At 45.0% G+C, this 16,821-nt stretch overlaps 3 protein-coding genes across 5 annotated transcripts; 1 reads left to right on the top strand and 2 right to left on the bottom strand.

Annotated features, from left to right (window-relative positions):
* Nucleotides 1-1,536: 1,536 nt before the first annotated feature.
* gprs (speckle type BTB/POZ protein) lies at nt 1,537-10,698 on the top strand. 3 transcript variants are annotated; one of them, XM_017168895.3, is made up of 9 exons: nt 2,453-2,529; nt 3,678-3,857; nt 4,248-4,406; nt 4,848-4,886; nt 5,572-5,689; nt 5,754-6,085; nt 6,147-6,287; nt 6,491-6,541; nt 6,725-10,698. In XM_017168895.3, the coding sequence occupies exons 2-9, from the start codon at nt 3,687-3,689 to the stop codon at nt 9,689-9,691; spliced, it is 3,978 nt and encodes a 1,325-aa protein (XP_017024384.1). In that variant the 5' UTR covers nt 2,453-2,529; nt 3,678-3,686; the 3' UTR covers nt 9,692-10,698. The 3 variants fall into 3 exon arrangements, with proteins under 3 accessions (XP_041632690.1, XP_017024384.1, XP_017024386.1); XM_041776756.2 differs by lacking the exons at nt 2,453-2,529; nt 4,848-4,886 and adding an exon at nt 1,537-1,997 and having other exon boundaries at nt 6,491-6,785; XM_017168897.3 differs by lacking the exons at nt 4,848-4,886; nt 6,725-10,698 and having other exon boundaries at nt 6,495-6,646.
* A 1,255-nt stretch (nt 10,699-11,953) lies between these two features.
* Amyrel (Amylase related) lies at nt 11,954-13,588 on the bottom strand. The gene is made up of 2 exons (XM_017168906.3): nt 12,932-13,588; nt 11,954-12,861 (listed from the first exon to the last, which is right to left on the bottom strand). Exons 1-2 carry the CDS (start codon nt 13,586-13,588, stop codon nt 12,034-12,036), a joined length of 1,485 nt encoding a protein of 494 aa, XP_017024395.1. The 3' UTR covers nt 11,954-12,033.
* Nucleotides 13,589-14,906: 1,318 nt separating this feature from the next.
* Nucleotides 14,907-16,745, bottom strand: Nach (nach). The gene is made up of 6 exons (XM_017169017.1): nt 16,381-16,745; nt 16,037-16,327; nt 15,527-15,975; nt 15,346-15,472; nt 15,183-15,286; nt 14,907-15,124 (listed from the first exon to the last, which is right to left on the bottom strand). Exons 1-6 carry the CDS (start codon nt 16,743-16,745, stop codon nt 14,907-14,909), a joined length of 1,554 nt encoding a protein of 517 aa, XP_017024506.1.
* Between the last annotated feature and the right edge of the window lie 76 nt (nt 16,746-16,821).

Here is a 16,821-nt window from a genome sequence, read left to right on the forward strand (position 1 = left end):
CACTGACAAAAGCAGCAGGGGAATCGTCGCAGCCAGCGCCGAGATCGGCCAGAAGCTAAAGATTGCTGGCTGCGGAGGCGTCGTCCGAAGAAGACGAACATCTCCGGATACCGAGACCTTTCCAACCCATCTGATTTCATCTCATTTTCTGCACTCACAAAAAATAGTTGTTGAATTGTAAGTCACTAAAATAAATATTTTTAATTGACTTGACTTTTTTTTACATTATATTATTTTATTTTTCTTGCTTTTATTTTATTTATTTTTAATTTTTACTAATATAAATAATTTTATTAAAAAAGGAAAATATTCAAATAATAATTCTATAATAAAAATGGTTTAAAATATTTAAAAATAATTTTATAATTTAATTCCAGCAAAATTATACTTGTTAATATTTAACCATGTCCTCTTATTTTGTTTTTATATATTTTTCTCGGTGTATTCAATTCATTTTTCTCACGGCAACCGCATCCTTGTCTTCTTGTTTGTTTATTTGTTTTCGTCGCGACGTGTCAAGTGGATAATGCAATTGAAATTGACTTGTGCGTTGCCCAACATTTACGTTTTCGGCCTATCGCAGCGGGACGGTGGCGTCAGGGCTAAGGATAGCCACTGACCCCTGACCTCTGGCTGGCTCCTAGCATCCTGGCTACCTGCTGAACGCTTGAGATGTGCCTTCCGATCAGACGAAAGATTTATGTTTATGTGCATGTCTGGCTGTCGCTGCAATCCAAGATATTTTTAGCAGGCATTGCAACAGTTTCTCCTCCTCGTGGGGACTCTTTTCGCTTGGGAAGCTGCGAAAGTAATTAATGAAAATGGGGTTTCGAAGGGGATTTTGTAGGGGGATTGGGGTAAAAAGCGGAAGTTGACTAAACACAGTGGATCATGCGGCAAGTTAACAAGGAATTTTATTTAAAGGGAGTCTGTTTTAAATAATATGTTGGTGATTCCTTTATTATATTTTTCTTAATTTTAAAATAAATAGTATTCATTTGGAATTGATTATTTACGATGCATTAGTTCATAATTCCTAGCTTGTGGTATTATTTCCACTTGAGAAACCCACTGTGCCTCTGTGTGGTCGCTGTGATTTGTTTCAAGTGTTTTTCGGCTTCAAGCGTTGCCACCGCTCGCCAATTGGTTTGTTTTGCCTTTTGAAAAGGCGACAAGTGAAACCGAAACCCTGGCCAGGGCTCAGTCCAGACTAGTGCCGAAAGCACTTCAGTGTGTCAACTGTCAAATTAAAAATGCCAACTGTCAACTGCCGTTCCGAGTTAGCTGTCAAAGTCTGGGCTTGGGCCTTTGTTTACGTTTTCGAGGCGCCTGCGCCTTGACGGCATAAACACTGTATGATGCAAACAAGTGGCTGTGGGCCACGTTGTCCTGCCATGGCGGCATCCTGGCCCCGGGGGCAAGACCGTGGCCACCACCAGCGGATCGATTGGCGTGGGACATGCGCAGGAGCTGCGAATATTTGCTGAGGACTCCTACTCAGATGTAGACACAATTATTTCGGTCAGAACGCTCCTGTGCCTTGTGCAAAACGGTTCAAGCTCTTCATCCAGCCCAACGCTTTTTGCTTTCAGTGTGTGTACAGCGTGTGTGTGTGAGTGAGTGTGTGTCTGTGGTAGTTGGCCAAAGTCCTCGAGTAGAGAAAAATCAAATTATCGGCCATTAGCTTCACTTTGTTATAATTGAGAAGTTTCTTTTTGAGAAGCCCTCGATAATCGCTTTTTTTTCGCGCGCGCATCTTTGTGTGAGTGTAAGGACGAGTGTGCTTGAGTGTCGCTTCTGTTGCCTTGGTTGCTTTCCACACTCACACAGCATTTCAGCAGCACACACACCAACTCGAAACACACACACACTTCAGGAGCACAAACTCACATCGTTGCCGTCACCGACTCTTCTTCTGGTGGAAAAGTGAAAGTGACCCGGAAAGCGGACAACTCCGTGTATAATATATATATTTTGCACAACTTGGCTAGAAAAAAGTTAGTGGCTAAAATCCTGAACAATTTTCTCCACGCCTTAAAACCCAAATTCAATCATCAAATTTTTGCTCCATCCCCCTCGATTTTCTCCTATTTTCTTCCTCCGATTTATGCGTGGCACATACAACAATTTTCGTAGTCCTTTCTTCCTTCCTCTCAGTTTTACTTTTTTTTTTTTAAGGCACACACTTATACACAGCACAATTTTTTTGGTATTCACCCACAACCACCACCCTTTTAACCTTCAATTTCTGGCATGCTGTAAATTGTAAAAAAACAGAGAGAGTCTCACCTTTGTAAATAAAACTTTTTGGATTGTGTGAATTTTTTATACGATTTTTTCCCCTACTTTGCTAAAATATTTATTTTATTTGGAAATGCAGTCGAAATGATTTAATATTAAGGCAGCAAACGGATTTCAACCAAATCCGCTGCAAAACAAACAAACTCTGTATGTGTAAAATAAAGAAAATATAAAAAAAGAATTATCTGAGGGAGTGGGACCAGAGAGACAGAAATCACATTGCAACAGGTAAGTGGCAAGTGGGTGAGTTATAATCACATATAGTATACATACGTATATTTGATCGATACAGGTAAAAGTCGTTGCATATTCTTCGGGCACTTTGCTGGTACTACATATTGTGTGAAAGTTTTTCCCCCCCTTGTTCCGTGCATGCTCCTTTTGAAACCATCTGCTCGCCTTGGCGTGTGGCTGCTGCCACGCCCACCTTGATCCTTGATGCTCTTGCAATTATTGTTGTTGTTGTCCTTGCTGGCTGGCATTTGAGGTTGCCTCTTTTACCTTTTGCCTTTATGGTAATTGTAATTTAGTTGCCAGTCGTCCGCCATGTTCAAGGACAATCGCGGAGGCTGGCATCTAGGACGAGTCTCTGGGGAAGGGGATGGGAAAGGTGAGGAGGGCAGGCGCAGACGCGTGTCTTGGGTGAGGCCAAAGGTGGAAGTGAATTACAATTTAATTACCAGCAGGTTTCAAAGGCTCAGGCACTGGGCTTTGTGCTAAACCCCAATGGGATGGATAATAAAGAAATTATTTTTAGAAGTTTTCAATTACAAAGGAAGTGCCAGGACTTTAAGTCGACCCCAGGAAGTACTTTCAAATTACTCTCCTGTTGGTAATCTCTGCTTGCAGTTAAGGGGTGATTTGAATGAGAGAAAGATGTTGGAAAAACCATTTTTAAGATGATTTATTATTCAAAGTAAAAATTTCATTAAATAAGTTGAAGGACTCTTTTTTTTATGACAAACAATTATTTTATGAATATATTTCAGTAAAATGAATAAAGATTATTTAATAATAAATAAATTCTTAAAGGCTAAAGTTTAACTTGTAAAATATGTGATAAATCTGCATGGTGATATGTAACACAAAATATAATATTTAATGTATGCCTCGAATTTTATTATGAATGCATTTTCCAATTTTATTATAAATATTGTGAAATATTTTTGAAAATCCTTTTATAAAGTTTATTCTCCTAGAAATTCCTGTTTAAAATAATAATTTCCAGAAAAGTTGTTGATTAGACAGAGTTTAGAATTAAGAAAAGAAAATCCTCAAAGGAAGGTAGTACAAGCTAGTCGACCTTCATCTGCAAGTTGTTCTTCCTGCTAAGATTTACTTTGATTAATTACAATCTGTGTGTGTGTGATTTGCAGTAAACCCAAATGCCCGAGGCATTGATTCTACCCGGCATGGCTGACGCAGAGCCGGACCTCTCGACGTTCGAGAATAAGACGGGCCTGGCGGAGGATATGAAGTTCCTGGCCTCCATGCCCGAGCTCTGTGACGTAACCTTTCTGGTGGGCGATACCCGCGAACCCGTCTGCGCCGTCAAGGTTTGTACTCTAATTCATGTACTTGATATTTTCGCACTGTGTACATGATGCTGCGTCCTGTGTGGGGCTGGGCTTCGGAATCAGGTCACTGCGTAATCGCCACTCTGTGCCTCTAAATAATGGAGATGCTTTTGTGTGAGAATCTCCCCATGGAATGTGTGTTCCTTTGAATAAGTGAACAGTCACTGCAGAGACTATAAAATATGACAGGAAAAGGGTCATGAAATGGGTGTAATACTAAAGATATAAAAGGACATTAAATTACACAAATAAAGCTTATGAAAAATATAGATTGAATGTTACTTTAAACTTTCTAATAAAAATTATATAGATTTAATCATATTTAAATCCTTAAAAACACCTTAATCAATTTACTTTCTCATTCTCTAGGCTGTGCTGGCCTCCCGTTCCCGGGTCTTCGCCAAGATGCTCTATGCAGCCCCATCGCCGCAGAGGAAAAGGGAGACCTCGACGAAGGAGAACAAACTACGTCTCTTCCTAAAACGCTCCTCGGAACCGCTGCTCAATCTGCAGAATGCCGCCCAACAGGTTCGCATTCGCATGCCTTGATACCCTTTTCCTTACACAAGTGTGTGCTCCGTATTCATCCATAATCGATTACCCATGGGGGTGTATCCATTCCATTTCATTCCAAGCCATGCCCATCTCCATCTCCATTCAGTCAGTTCGATGTGTGTGGAGGAGAGAGGTGTGTGTGTGCCGGGTGTGATTTTGCATTTTGCCATGTGTGTGTGTGCATCATTGGGGCTATTTTTGTAACCACCTTTTCAGTTACCTTCATTCCGTATTGTTCTCCTCCTTGTTTCTGTGTGTGGGTGTGTGTAAATAATACGTGTGAGCCAGCGAAAAAGCCGTTTTTAACTGATATCAATGTTCTCGTGCATTCTCTGTTGTGACAACCACCATTCCTCATCAAACAATAACTCGTCCTCGTACTCGTTATCCCGCAACCCATATCCGTAATCATAGAGAACCGGTTTCACCCAACAATTAGCTCCGATACCCGAGGTAACCAAGCATCAAATCAAATCAAAAAAAAACAAAAGCAAATACTGTCGCTGTAAACGTGTGTAGGTGTCGTAATTGATTGAAGCCGTTTGATGTGTCCTTGCAGATAATAAATAATGTAGAATAACTTCCAATTTTTACAATTGAATATTCCGATAGAGTACTTCCAAAGTGGTTTATAATTTCATTATATTTAAGCTTTATTTGTTTTCTTTTTTTAATCTGCAAGGTCATACACACCTTCGGCCTTTCGAAGCTAGCTTTCTATGCCTATTAAATCTATAAATATATATAATTGGTTGTCTATGTTGAATGTGCGTCTAATCTTTGACCTAAGAATGAGTTGGTACTAAGAATGGTTTGAGTGTCATCAAAATGGTCTTGTGCTCTTTCCACTGAATGACTTCTACCTGCTACTACTCCTATATCTATGCCTAGTTCTTGTATGCTTAAATACTTCTTCTATATATATTGAATCCTTATTGGTGGGTGGTAATCTACCCATCTTTTCTACATATATACGAAACCTTTGTGAATGAGCTACTTTGGGTTGCCTGACCTTCACCAATATTGGAATGTCTATGAAAATTATAGTCATTGCACCGCTTAGTTGTTACTGTTCTGTTAGCTGATTTTATCAAGACCTTACTATAAATTGTTGTTGATTAAATTTTCTTAAATTTAGCCCTCAGGTCAGCAGCATCAGACCTTGATTATTGAGGAGTTTGAGCCGGATGTTTTTCGCCAGCTGATCGAGTATATTCACACAGGGTGTGTGACCCTGCAGCCGCGAACTCTGTTGGGTAATTTCAAATGCTTTAAATAAAAATAGGAAGAAATTTATTTAATGCAAAATCTTTTTTTCAGGTGTCATGAATGCCGCTGATTATTATGGCCTCGAGGAACTGCGTCGCGCCTGTGCCGGATTCGTGCAGTGTTGCATCAATGTGGACACTGTGTGTGCCCTGCTGGCCTCCGCCGAGCGTTACATTCAGTACAAGTGCACCAAGACCTTGGTGCAAAAGGTCCTGGAGTTTGTAGACGAACATGGCAATGAAGTCCTGAATCTGGGCAGCTTCACCCTGCTGCCACAGCATGTGGTACGCCTGATCCTGGCCAGGGAGGAGCTAAGGGCGGACGAGTTCACCAAGTTCCAGGCGGCGCTCATGTGGAGCAAGAAGTACTACGACAACAATCCGGTAAGAAGATCCTTCGGTTATCTTTTAAATACAGATAACACTTGATTGATTTTCCATTCAGAACATCGACATCAAGGAGATCCTGGGCACCTTCTGCGAGTACATCCAGTTCCATAAGATTCCCGCCAATGTCCTGATGCGAGAGATCCATCCGCTGAACCTCGTCCCGTATTCGATCATCATGAATGCTCTGGCCTACCAGGTGGGTTGCACTGTGCTTCTCGATTGCTAACGCGCTGCTTCCTTGGTGTTTAACTCAGTCACTCACGCCGCCATCTGTCCATCTATCTGTCCGCCTATCTGTCTCTCCATCTCAACGTCCATGTCCATGTGTCCATCCAACGTGCACTCCATTCCGTCCATCCATCCTGTTGTCCCCTTTATGTCTGATTCTACACTTTGCAGGCAGACCCAGAAAGCATCGACCCCGGAAAGCTGTCTCCCAACTCTAGCCGAGTGAGGCGGGCGCGCCAGAATCAGGGTCGCTCCATGTCGGTCCAGAGCTCACTGGATCCCTACGGATCGAACACCACGCTCAGCTCCAGCGGCAGCAGCGACCCCACCAGTGGGCCGCATCACAGCAACTAACATAAGTTGAACGGCCCCTCCTCCTCCTCCACGTCGTCCCAGCCCAACCAGCATCACCATCGTCATCGCCATCACCACCAGTCGCTGCCCAAGATCCGCAAGGCCAAGTCCCAGTCTTTCCGCACCCGACGCAGTCCCTCGGAGCGTCGGAGTCCCAACAATGCGCCGAATCTCACGCTGAACACATCACTGGCCTCGGGCAATGGCGCCGGCGATAAGAAGCGCAGTCCTCTGACACCGAAGAGTCCAGTGCTGCCGGCACCGGAATCCAAGAGTCCCGGCAGCGGATCACAGAAGACGCCCACGTCGCTGTCGCGCCAGGGTACACTGCGTGCCTCCAACCGCCGGAAGAACAGCGGCCAGCTCTCCATATCGCTGGGAAACCAGGGCCGGCGAAGTCCCGTCGGCCTCAACGATCGCAGTCCACAGGGCCGCCGGAGTCCGCTCTTTCCCAGCAGCGGATTGAGGTCACCGAATGACCCGAGTCCCACTGCCAGAAGTCCCACGGGAGACATGCCACGTCGGAGCAGTCCCACCTTCAGTGTTCACACCCAGGAACGGAGATCTCCACTCGGAGCAGTCGCACCCACTGACTTTGGCTGCCAGTTTGGTGTGCCGGGAACGCGCAGGAGTCCCACGTCCACGGTGCATGTTCAGGACATGGCCACAGAGCCGGAAGAGGCGGGTTTTGTGGGCATGAAGCGACCCTCCATTAGCCTCTTTACGCCCATATACTTTGCCAGCGAGAAGCGCTCTCCGATGGGTCCCATTCCTCCCATCACGGTCTCCAATCCCGCCGAGACGTACAAGAGCGCGGAGAGGGAGCGCGAGGCGGCCGAGGCAGCCGCCCGGGAAAGGGAGAAGGAAAAGGAGAAAGAAGCGGCAGCCCAGCCGCAGGAGAAGAAAAGCGTTATGCGCGAGATCCTGGCCTTTGTGCGGAAGCCATCGAAGCACATATCCACGAGAACGAATCGCTTTGCGAATGCCTTCACGCGAGCGGAGTCGGGCTCCTCCAGTGGCCCCCTCATCCGGCAGAGCACATTCTCCGCCAGTCCAGCGGCCTCATCGACGGCCGCCAAGAGTGCTGTCCAAAAGCAAATGTCCGAGGTGGGCTTCGAGCCGAAGATGTCCCTGAAGTTTGCCCACTACACGAAGATGTCCCTGAAGCTGCGCAGATCGGCGAAGCGCCAGGAGGAGGAGGAGAAACAGAAGGAGGATAAGCAGAAGCAGGGCTCCTCGGCGTCGGGATCCAAGAGGCCCAGTGCGGACCTCAGCCAGGGCCATCTAGAGCAGCAGGTAGGTGGACTGGAGGAGCAGCCCTTCGAGCTGGCCAACGTGCACTTCGAGAAGGTAGGTGAGTCCTATATCAAGCATGAGAGGCTCCGCGAGCTAGAGGAACCGGATCTGGAGACGGAGAAGGAGGCCAAGAAGGAAGCAGAAGGCGAGGGCGAGCAGACCGATGCAGCCATGGCACAGTTCGTGGAGGAGGTCACCAATTCCCTGAAGGTTGTGGCCCTCAACGGCGAGGGCGGAGCTGCCGTCGTTCATCACTTCACGCGTCGCTCCGAGAGTCGCGAACCCATCGAGCCCCGCATCAGCGAGGAGCGGGAGTCAGACTCCAACGATCTGATGATACCCGAGGAGATGCGCGCCGAGCTGGTAGAGATCTTGAAGGCCTACGCCCCAGAACCAGTTTATGTGAATCTGCAGGCGCTGCGGCGGGAGACCGAAGATGCGGACCTGGCCGCCGTCCAGGCCGAGTCCGAGTCGCTGGCCTTGACGGCGACCTTGCCTGAGAAGAAGCCGCTGCAGTGTCCTACCATCGAGTTTGAGCCGCCGTCGCGCCGCTCCTCCTTCGATCCGCCGCGCTCCCCATTCCTTGAGCAGCTGCGCAGTCCCGGAGTGGACACCGAAACGGATCTAATCAACCTGCAGCGCCTGGACTCCGGGGGCGACAGCTTCGAGCTGGTCGAGAGCAAGTGGAGCAAGTCCAGCCGGGGTGAGTCGAGCTTCGACTGTCCGTACTCTTCCAGGGACACCAGCTTCGATGTCTCGATCTCGCGGTACCAGTCCACCAGCTACGAGGATCAGACCTCCAGCTTTGAGATCGTGGACACCGACGAGAAGGGTCAGGGTCGCCGGCCTGTAGACCTGCGCAAGAGCTCCATCGAGCTGGTGGATGCAGAAACCTTTCAGAGGTCCGGTTCCTCCTGCGGCGGACGCAAGTCCTCGCTGGAGACCCACTTCGACTACACCCCCACCGAGGGCGGTGGCCGATCGCCCAGCTTTCCCTTTCCGGCGATGAGTAAGAAGCAGCGGACTGAGAACTTCCGCCAGCTGCACGTCTCCCCCTTCAGTGCCTTCTCCCGGGCACGCAGTCCGCTCTCCCAGCAAACCTCTTCGAACTACAGTTCCAGGGACAGCTACGACTCCAGTGGCTCCTATCCCCATGGCTACGGCTATCCCCCGGAGCCGCCGCAGCGGAGTCCCTATGGCGATCCCAGTCGCAAGCACTTTCCCTTGACAGTCCGGCAAAAGGGCCTGCAGGAGGAGGAGCGTGAGGTGCGAACCTTCCTCTGCACAGATCAGAGATGCGCCTCCATCTTCGAGCCTCGTCCCAGTTCCGTGCTTACCCAGCAGCTCTCCACGGGCTCCATGTCCACTCCCTCGGGCTATACGAACAATGGAACAATGCCGCGCGAACGAGTTCCAGGTTATGCAGCTGCAGGTATGGGCTCGGGAACGGGAGCGGGAGTGGGTGCAGTAGGGCCTCTGCCCCACCCAGGACCGCTCTCCTCGTGCGGCTTCTCGAGCGGCAGCGAATTCGAGCCGCCGTCGCCGAGACGGGCGGCCAGTGCCTCGCCGAAGCACACCTTCACCTTCCGCATTGTGATGAAGAAGGTGGACAGCTCGCCGGAGGCGCTGTGCCCGGAAAGGCATCGGTCGCGGATCATAGATCGGTACAGGAGGCGCGACAGTCGCCGCAAGCGCATCCATGATGCGGGCAAGAGCTTCTAGAGAGTAGGAAACGAAGCTAACTGGCCACCAGTGATGGGGGGAGTACCTAGATAGGAAACCAAGCTTAGACAGGTTACTTCAAATTTGATTCTAGATCTTTGATTTCCAACTAACTGCCTTTTAATAAAGACCCCCGAAGAGTGTACATAAAATACTGTTATAAATCAGAATTCAAATCAAAATAAATAAAATCAAACCTCATAAATATCAAGCTCTTCAATAGATAAGATAACTAACAGAAACTGAAAATAAAATAAGAAATAGAGATTAAGAAAGCTAAATAAAATGCATATTCGTATGAACTTAATGTCTCAGTACCTCCTACTTGAAAGATCTCAAAGAATATAGCTTACAGAATACACAGACATCCATTAAATACGTATTTTTTTTAGCTAGACAGGGAAATATTTAATCAAAATATATATGTACTACCCATTGCTGGTGGCAAACAAGGTGAACCTCAGTAATTATTCGCGGCAATCTCTCGATATCTTTTCGATACGCATATATTTTTGACAATCTCAGTGTTGAATCTATATATACATATATATAAACCCCTCTCAATCGTAATCGTAACCGTATTAAAGTCTAGGCTTAAGTGAAGACGCCGAAACCATGGGCGTTCGGTTATCAAACTTTATAAAATGGTTCTGGTTTTTAGGCCGTTTCAAAAGCTCTACCAAAAGTAAAGGCGCAAACTTCGGCCCACCGAAGTCTGGTACTTATGATCTCTGCTGACTTGTCAAGCAACCCTCGTTAGATCCGCGGTTACAAACTGAGCGAATGTTTAACCGTTCTATATATATATATGATATTATGTAATCTACAAATTTAAGCGCAACAATAATTCCTCCCACGATTTACCTGACTACTATTTAAAAAACAAACAAAACAAAACGATAAATAAGGAAAACAATAGATCAAAAGTTTATATGTATACATGTGCATACAGGAGTTCACACTTTGATGTTGTAATTAATGTGAAAAACGATAATGTATCTATATTCTAAGTATTTGTGCATTTTTACGTGGTTCCTGTTATATAGCTATAGATATATATATATATATATATATATATACATAAAGGCGTGATTGGACGCAAGTATTACAAATTTTTGATGGCATCATATAATCGATATACATATATAATATATTCTGATTCCGATTCTGATTATGTTTCCAAAGAAACCTAATGCAATTTAATTCTAAATGTAACCGAACTGCGCTGCTATTGCAAAATAAGGTCACAAGTGTTTTTTCTAGTTAACTCCTAAGACTAAGATCAGAGCAAAATTATGCGCATGCGCATGTATAAAATTAAAGCTGGATTTGGGGCCGTACTTAAATCGTAAAAAAAAGAAGAAAATCTAGAGAGAAGGAAATTATCGCGATTACCAAAAATAATATTTAATGTTGAACTCTGAGCAAGATTTTTGGACTCTGTGTTTGTTAGTTGCAAAGTGAAAAAGAAAACCTGTTTAAGAGAATCCTACAATTAAGCGGAGTATCTAAAGTATCATAATTTACAACATATACATATTATATATTATATATACACTTGTAATATTCTTAAGTGAGTAAGAAACGTTGGCTTTTTAGCAAATCAATTTACTCGTAAGCAGAAAGATATCAGCATTTTACAGGTAATTACGCATCATGAGCATTTAATTCCAACTAAATGGTAACTAAATCGTTAAGTAATCGCTAAACACACAGCTGGGATCCGGAGATCCGAAGATCTGATGATCTGCTAAACACTCGTAACTAATCGGAATGCTAAAAGTAGAGCGTTGCTATTTTGATTTGTAGTTGCTTGTTTTGAAACTAACCAACAGTCAACCAATCGGTCAGTCAGCTTGACAGCTCGCTAGATACTCGTATTTTGGATCGGTTTTTTTTCCGTAGCGCCTCTGAATGCTTGCGAGAGGCAGTCCGCCATAGTGGAGACCATAACAGTTTGCCAAAATAAGTCGGAGCCAGAGCATCCAACTACAATTTCACAATGCCAACTTCTTCTATTTGCAGAGCGGTTTTACAGTGTGCCAGCTGGATCGGATGTGGATCTAGCCCAGGATCCAGTCCCAAACATACACATGTTATTCAATATCCCTCCCCCCCCCCAGATTTATATTCAGAGGATGTCGTTGTCGTGGCATTCGTTAGTCTAAGTCCAGTTCCAGTTTGAATCGCGTTGAATGTCTTACTTTGTTACCGCTCTCGCATATATACATATTCGAAAAGTTAGAGCTAAAGACCTCCGTGTACATTATGTGCGTTCGTTTTTATTGTAATTTGAGACAAAATAAAGCCCAGATTTCTGTGTTACCCAAAACAAAAACTACTTAAACTTTGGCATTCACATGCAGGGCCAGCACTCCATCGAAGTCATCTGATCCGATGTGGATATAACCATAGCCATGCTCGTTCACAGTGACGGACTTGCCGGTGCAGGCGCCATCGATCAGGCTGCCCGAGATCACGTCGCAGTACTCACCGGCCGGCAGGCAGGTGTTGAGCTCCTGGGACAGATCGTACTGGTTGTTGTTGACGGCCAGGAAGCCCTTGTTGCCGCGGCAGAAGGAGATCTGGTTGTCGCCATTGTCCCACCACTCGGACAGCTGGGTGTCACGCACGGCGTTCTTGAAGCCCACCATGGCGTAGATCTGGCGCCAGCGGTGCTCGCAGATCCAGCCATTCACACAGGCACCATCATCATCGAACTCCGGAGAAATGATATTCTCCTGGGCATCCTGCGGCGGCGGGGTATCGTGATCGTCGAAGGCAAAGGAGCTCATCACACGGCTAATGCCATAGGGGTAGGCCAAATGGAAGGCGGTGGCCATCTTGTACTGCCTGGGCGACTTGTAGTTCAGCACGGATCCCATATCGCGCTGGTTGTCATGGTTATCCACAAAGGTCAAGGCCTGCTCGGAGCTCAGGAAGCCCCAGCCGGTGCCCCAGCTTTGCAGCCACTTCAGGGCATTGTTTCCACGGAAGGCATTGCCGATCTCCTCGGAGAAGCGGAACTCGGTGACGGCACCCAGACCGTTGTATTCCTCACGGGACACGGTCTCGTGGCCATGATCGATCACCTCCTGGAAGATGAAGGGCCTGGCATTGTGGGGGAAGCCATGCTCGATGTTCAGGTTGCTCAGGCTGCCGTAGATGTACTAAGGAAAAGGTAACCATGATAAGGGTTCCGTAAGTTCTACAATATTCTTCTACTTATAGCAAACTCACCTCCAGATCCTCCGCGGCCATGTGCTTGGCGGCATCCACACGGAAACCGGCAACGCCCAGCTCGATGAGGTGATCCAAGAACTCAATCAGCTTGCTCCTCACATAATCGCTGTGCTGATTCAGATCCTTGAGGCCAACCAGCTCGCACTGCTGCACCTGGAAGCGATCGTTCCAGTCGGTGATCTCACAGCTGGGATGGAAGTCCTGGGCGCTGTAAGGCACACCTGGGAAAGATTTCTTGGAAGGCTCTGCCTCAGTGCCGGCTGTGCCCACGGCCACGCCATCAAAGTCACCGGACATGTGATTCAGGAGAACGTCGACGTAGATGCGAATGCCCACATCGTTGCAGCGACGAACCATGTCGGCGAACTCTTCCTCGTTGCCAGAGCGTGTGGTCAGCTTGTAGGAGATGGGCTGATACCTCTCCCACCAGGGACGACCCGCCGAGATGATGTTCTCATTCACGGGACTCACTTGGACGCCGGCAAAGCCACGCGGTGCCAGGAACGTCTCGCACTCCTCGGCAATGTCCGACCATTTCCACTCGAAGAGATGGACGATGGTGTTGCGGTTGCCCCACCATTGGGGATTGTGCTGGGCCAGCGAAAGGCTGGCACCCGCCAGGCAGAGCGTCAGGGCCAAAGCGAACTTGATCATGACCGTAAAAAACTGTGCCTAATCTCCGGAGCCCCGGCTCCTTTTATACGCCCCAAGGCAATCTTATCGCGGATTTGCTTTGCTTGGGTCCAATTTACGACCAGCAGATGGTCGCCCAGCGATTCGGGGTTAGATTTACAATGGCCATCGGCTGACCTATGGCAATATGCGATAGTGTCCCTGGATATTTGCAAGTCGTGAGTGGCTTGGCATTCCCAGAACATCATAAGACACATAAAGCTAAGATTAGATTTGGAACTCTAAATACCCTTGCTTATTGTTACAATGTTTAGTGAGAGTCTGAGGTTCAAGAGGTTTTTATTGTTAGTATATATTAAATTTTATTTGTAACTTAATTTAAATTAATAAAGTATAATATAATTATTAAGTTAATATAAAAGCTAGATAAAATCTTTCAGTTGCCTTGTTATACCCTTGCAGGGTATTATAATTTCACTCAGAAGTTTGCAACGCAGTGAAGGAGACGTTTCCGACCCCATAAACCATATATATTCTTGATCAGCATCAACAGGGGAATCTTTCTAGACATGTCTGGAAGAAATCGATTATTTGGCCATTTTTGTGAAATTTTATAAGGGGTTACATCATTAAAATTTTTGATTTTGATAAAAAATTGAATTTTTCAAATGTTTAAATGAAGTATGCAGAATTATTAACTGCAGAAAATCTTGCACAGAACAGTTTTCAGATTTAAAATTAATGCTCTTTTGGCCAAGTTATGATATTTTTAATTTAAAAAAAATCAAGAAGTTTTTTAATATAAAAAATCAGATTTTATAATACAAAATAATATTTTTCTAAGTCAAGGAATCATTTCCGACCCCATAAACCATATATATTCTTGATCAGCATCAACATGCGAATCTTTCTAGACATGTCCGGAAGAAATCGATTTTTTGGCCATTTTTGCGAAATCTTATAAGGGGTTACATCATTAAAATTAGCAAAAATGGCCAAACATTTTGATTTCTTAAAATGTATGCAGATTTGTTAGGCCAGACAAAACTAGGATAGAAAAGTTTTCCAAACTGAATTTAATGCATTTTTGGCTGAGATTTGATCGATTTTTTATTCAAAGCCAAGGTCCTTTGGCAACTGCAAGGGTATACAAGGGTATTCGGCTTCCAGAATTTGGTTTCCTTTCTTGTTTTTCTTTAAATTCTCAAAAATGCCAAGTACTCTCTTCTAAAGAGTAAAAATAAGTTCACGCCATGTTCTGCTTGAAATCGATAATTTTTTATTACCCTAATTTATGACAATATTTTTTTTTGCATTCTGTCATTCCTTTAGATTACGATTACGATTTGTGAATTATGAAAACAGATTTCTTGTGTTTACTGTGAGTGTCATTTGCCTTCGGCCAGGCGAACTTTGGACCCTTTTGAAGCATCTTCTTGCGCACTTCACACTCCAGATTGTAGTTTTTGCGTAAAATTACGGAGAAATAGTAGATAATCTCCACCACAGAAAGCATGCTCATGCCTACGAAAAGACTAAAGGCGCTGCCCAAGTTGGCTAAAATATATAAAAGCTCTTGAAATAAAATTTAAATAAATTGTTTAATCAGACATACAAACCAAGGTGACCATATTGGAGAGCAAATCATGACGTAGACGACGATAGCTAAAGGAATTAATAAAGATATGAACTATGCCATCATTCTTGGCTATACCTGAACTGAAATTAGAGAGTTTTTCAATATATATAAATAATTCAAATATATATTAAATACTTACTAGAACTTGTCTGCCACGGGCATGTTGAGTTGTAGGGGAAAGTTTGATATTTGAACATCGAAATCAAAGTGCTCACAGGTTAGAGGACAATAACACTGAGTGCTTCTGTTTCTTGTTATAATATTTGCTATAAAGAAGTATTTAATTATCTAAAATCATTATTTAATAAGCCAAAACCCACCGAAGTTATCCACCAGACAGGGAATATCCCTGAAAGTGCAAATCCTATCTCTGGTACGATTAAAGTCAAAGAAGTACGTGTGACATCCACAGAACTTGACCATATTTGTGACCCTGCAGTTCAGTTCGCAATTGGGATACACATAATCCGAAAAATATCGTAGGGGAAACTCTTTCTGAAACACACAATTTCTTTCCTCAATAGTCAGAGCCTTGACAGTTGCCGAACAAAAGGTTTCCTGCGGTCTTAAAGCTGCAAAGGTTTCCGTGTTAAAGGCTATAAAATTAGCCGAGGCATGGGCACTGGGAAAGGCATCGGTTTCCTGAATCAGCAGCTTAACGCCATAAGAATACGATTGTACGGGATCATAGCTGTCATCTTTGTATCTCACTATAAGAGAAAGACCATATTTTTGACCTCCTATGGCCCGCTGGGCGGTAAAGTTGAGACTGTGTTAATAAAAATATTAATAAGAAAATATAAGAAATTATATTTTTCCTTGCTACTAACCCCTTTTGTCTCAAATTAAAGGAGCAGCAGTGTCCAAAAAATGTCTTGGATAGCTGAAAAAGCTCCGAACAATCCATAATGTTCCCAATGAATCTACAGCGATAGAGAATCTCTTCACAATCCCAACGTAAATGCTCCACAAACTGCTGAATTGTGAGATTATTGAGGGAAAGCAAGGACTCCATTTGCTCGATATCTTGCGCCGAATAACGTTCATCGTCCAACATAAAGCCATAGAAAATGTGCAGTTTTCGTAGAATACCAGATAACTCAGCTCCCTGAGGGAGTTGTCTGTAAAATAATTAAAATATAATACGTATGTCTAAAGTTTCCTTTCTACCCACAGAGTCTTGAGGAAAGCCTGGGACTTTTGCATATTAAAAAGCACATCCGGACAGATGGTAACCGGTGGAAAGTAGAGATTATTAACCGGAGTGTGATCGCTTTCCACATTCATCCTGGTGGGATTACTGCGATAATCCACGTAGAAGGTGTGCGCCATAACCACAGCGCAGATGAACATCACCAGCGAGATTAGGAGCCACACAAAGTGCACTATTTTATTGGTATCCTCATCGCGGGTGTATCTCAAGCCATGGATACTGCTGGTGGCGCAAAAGTCACTCCAAGTACGCCGCAGAGAACCCACCAGAGGTGACACCTTTAGGTCCACCTGGTCCGGGCTGAGCTCCTCCTCTTCGTGACCCATGGGAATAGACAACTAAGGGATATGCTTTTCGTCCCGACCTTTATATACGTGTCCAAGGAGATTGTTCCACTTGATA

This window comes from Drosophila kikkawai, chromosome 2R (assembly GCF_030179895.1).
Source record: "Drosophila kikkawai strain 14028-0561.14 chromosome 2R, DkikHiC1v2, whole genome shotgun sequence".
Lineage (NCBI taxonomy): Eukaryota > Metazoa > Arthropoda > Insecta > Diptera > Drosophilidae > Drosophila > Drosophila kikkawai.

Coding starts and splice junctions, on each gene's coding strand:
- gprs (XM_017168895.3), top strand. CDS start 3,687: ATGCCCGAGGCATTGATTCTACCCGGCATGGCTGACGCAGAGCCGGAC. Junction 4,407..4,847: donor TGCAGAATGCCGCCCAACAG/GTTCGCATTCGC, acceptor CCGTAATCATAG/AGAACCGGTTTCACCCAACA. Junction 4,887..5,571: donor AATTAGCTCCGATACCCGAG/GTAACCAAGCAT, acceptor TCTTAAATTTAG/CCCTCAGGTCAGCAGCATCA.
- Amyrel (XM_017168906.3), bottom strand. CDS start 13,588: ATGATCAAGTTCGCTTTGGCCCTGACGCTCTGCCTGGCGGGTGCCAGC. Junction 12,862..12,931: donor TGGCCGCGGAGGATCTGGAG/GTGAGTTTGCTA, acceptor CCTTTTCCTTAG/TACATCTACGGCAGCCTGAG.
- Nach (XM_017169017.1), bottom strand. CDS start 16,745: ATGGGTCACGAAGAGGAGGAGCTCAGCCCGGACCAGGTGGACCTAAAG. Junction 15,287..15,345: donor CCCGTGGCAGACAAGTTCTA/GTAAGTATTTAA, acceptor CTCTAATTTCAG/TTCAGGTATAGCCAAGAATG. Junction 15,125..15,182: donor CAATATGGTCACCTTGGTTT/GTATGTCTGATT, acceptor TATATATTTTAG/CCAACTTGGGCAGCGCCTTT.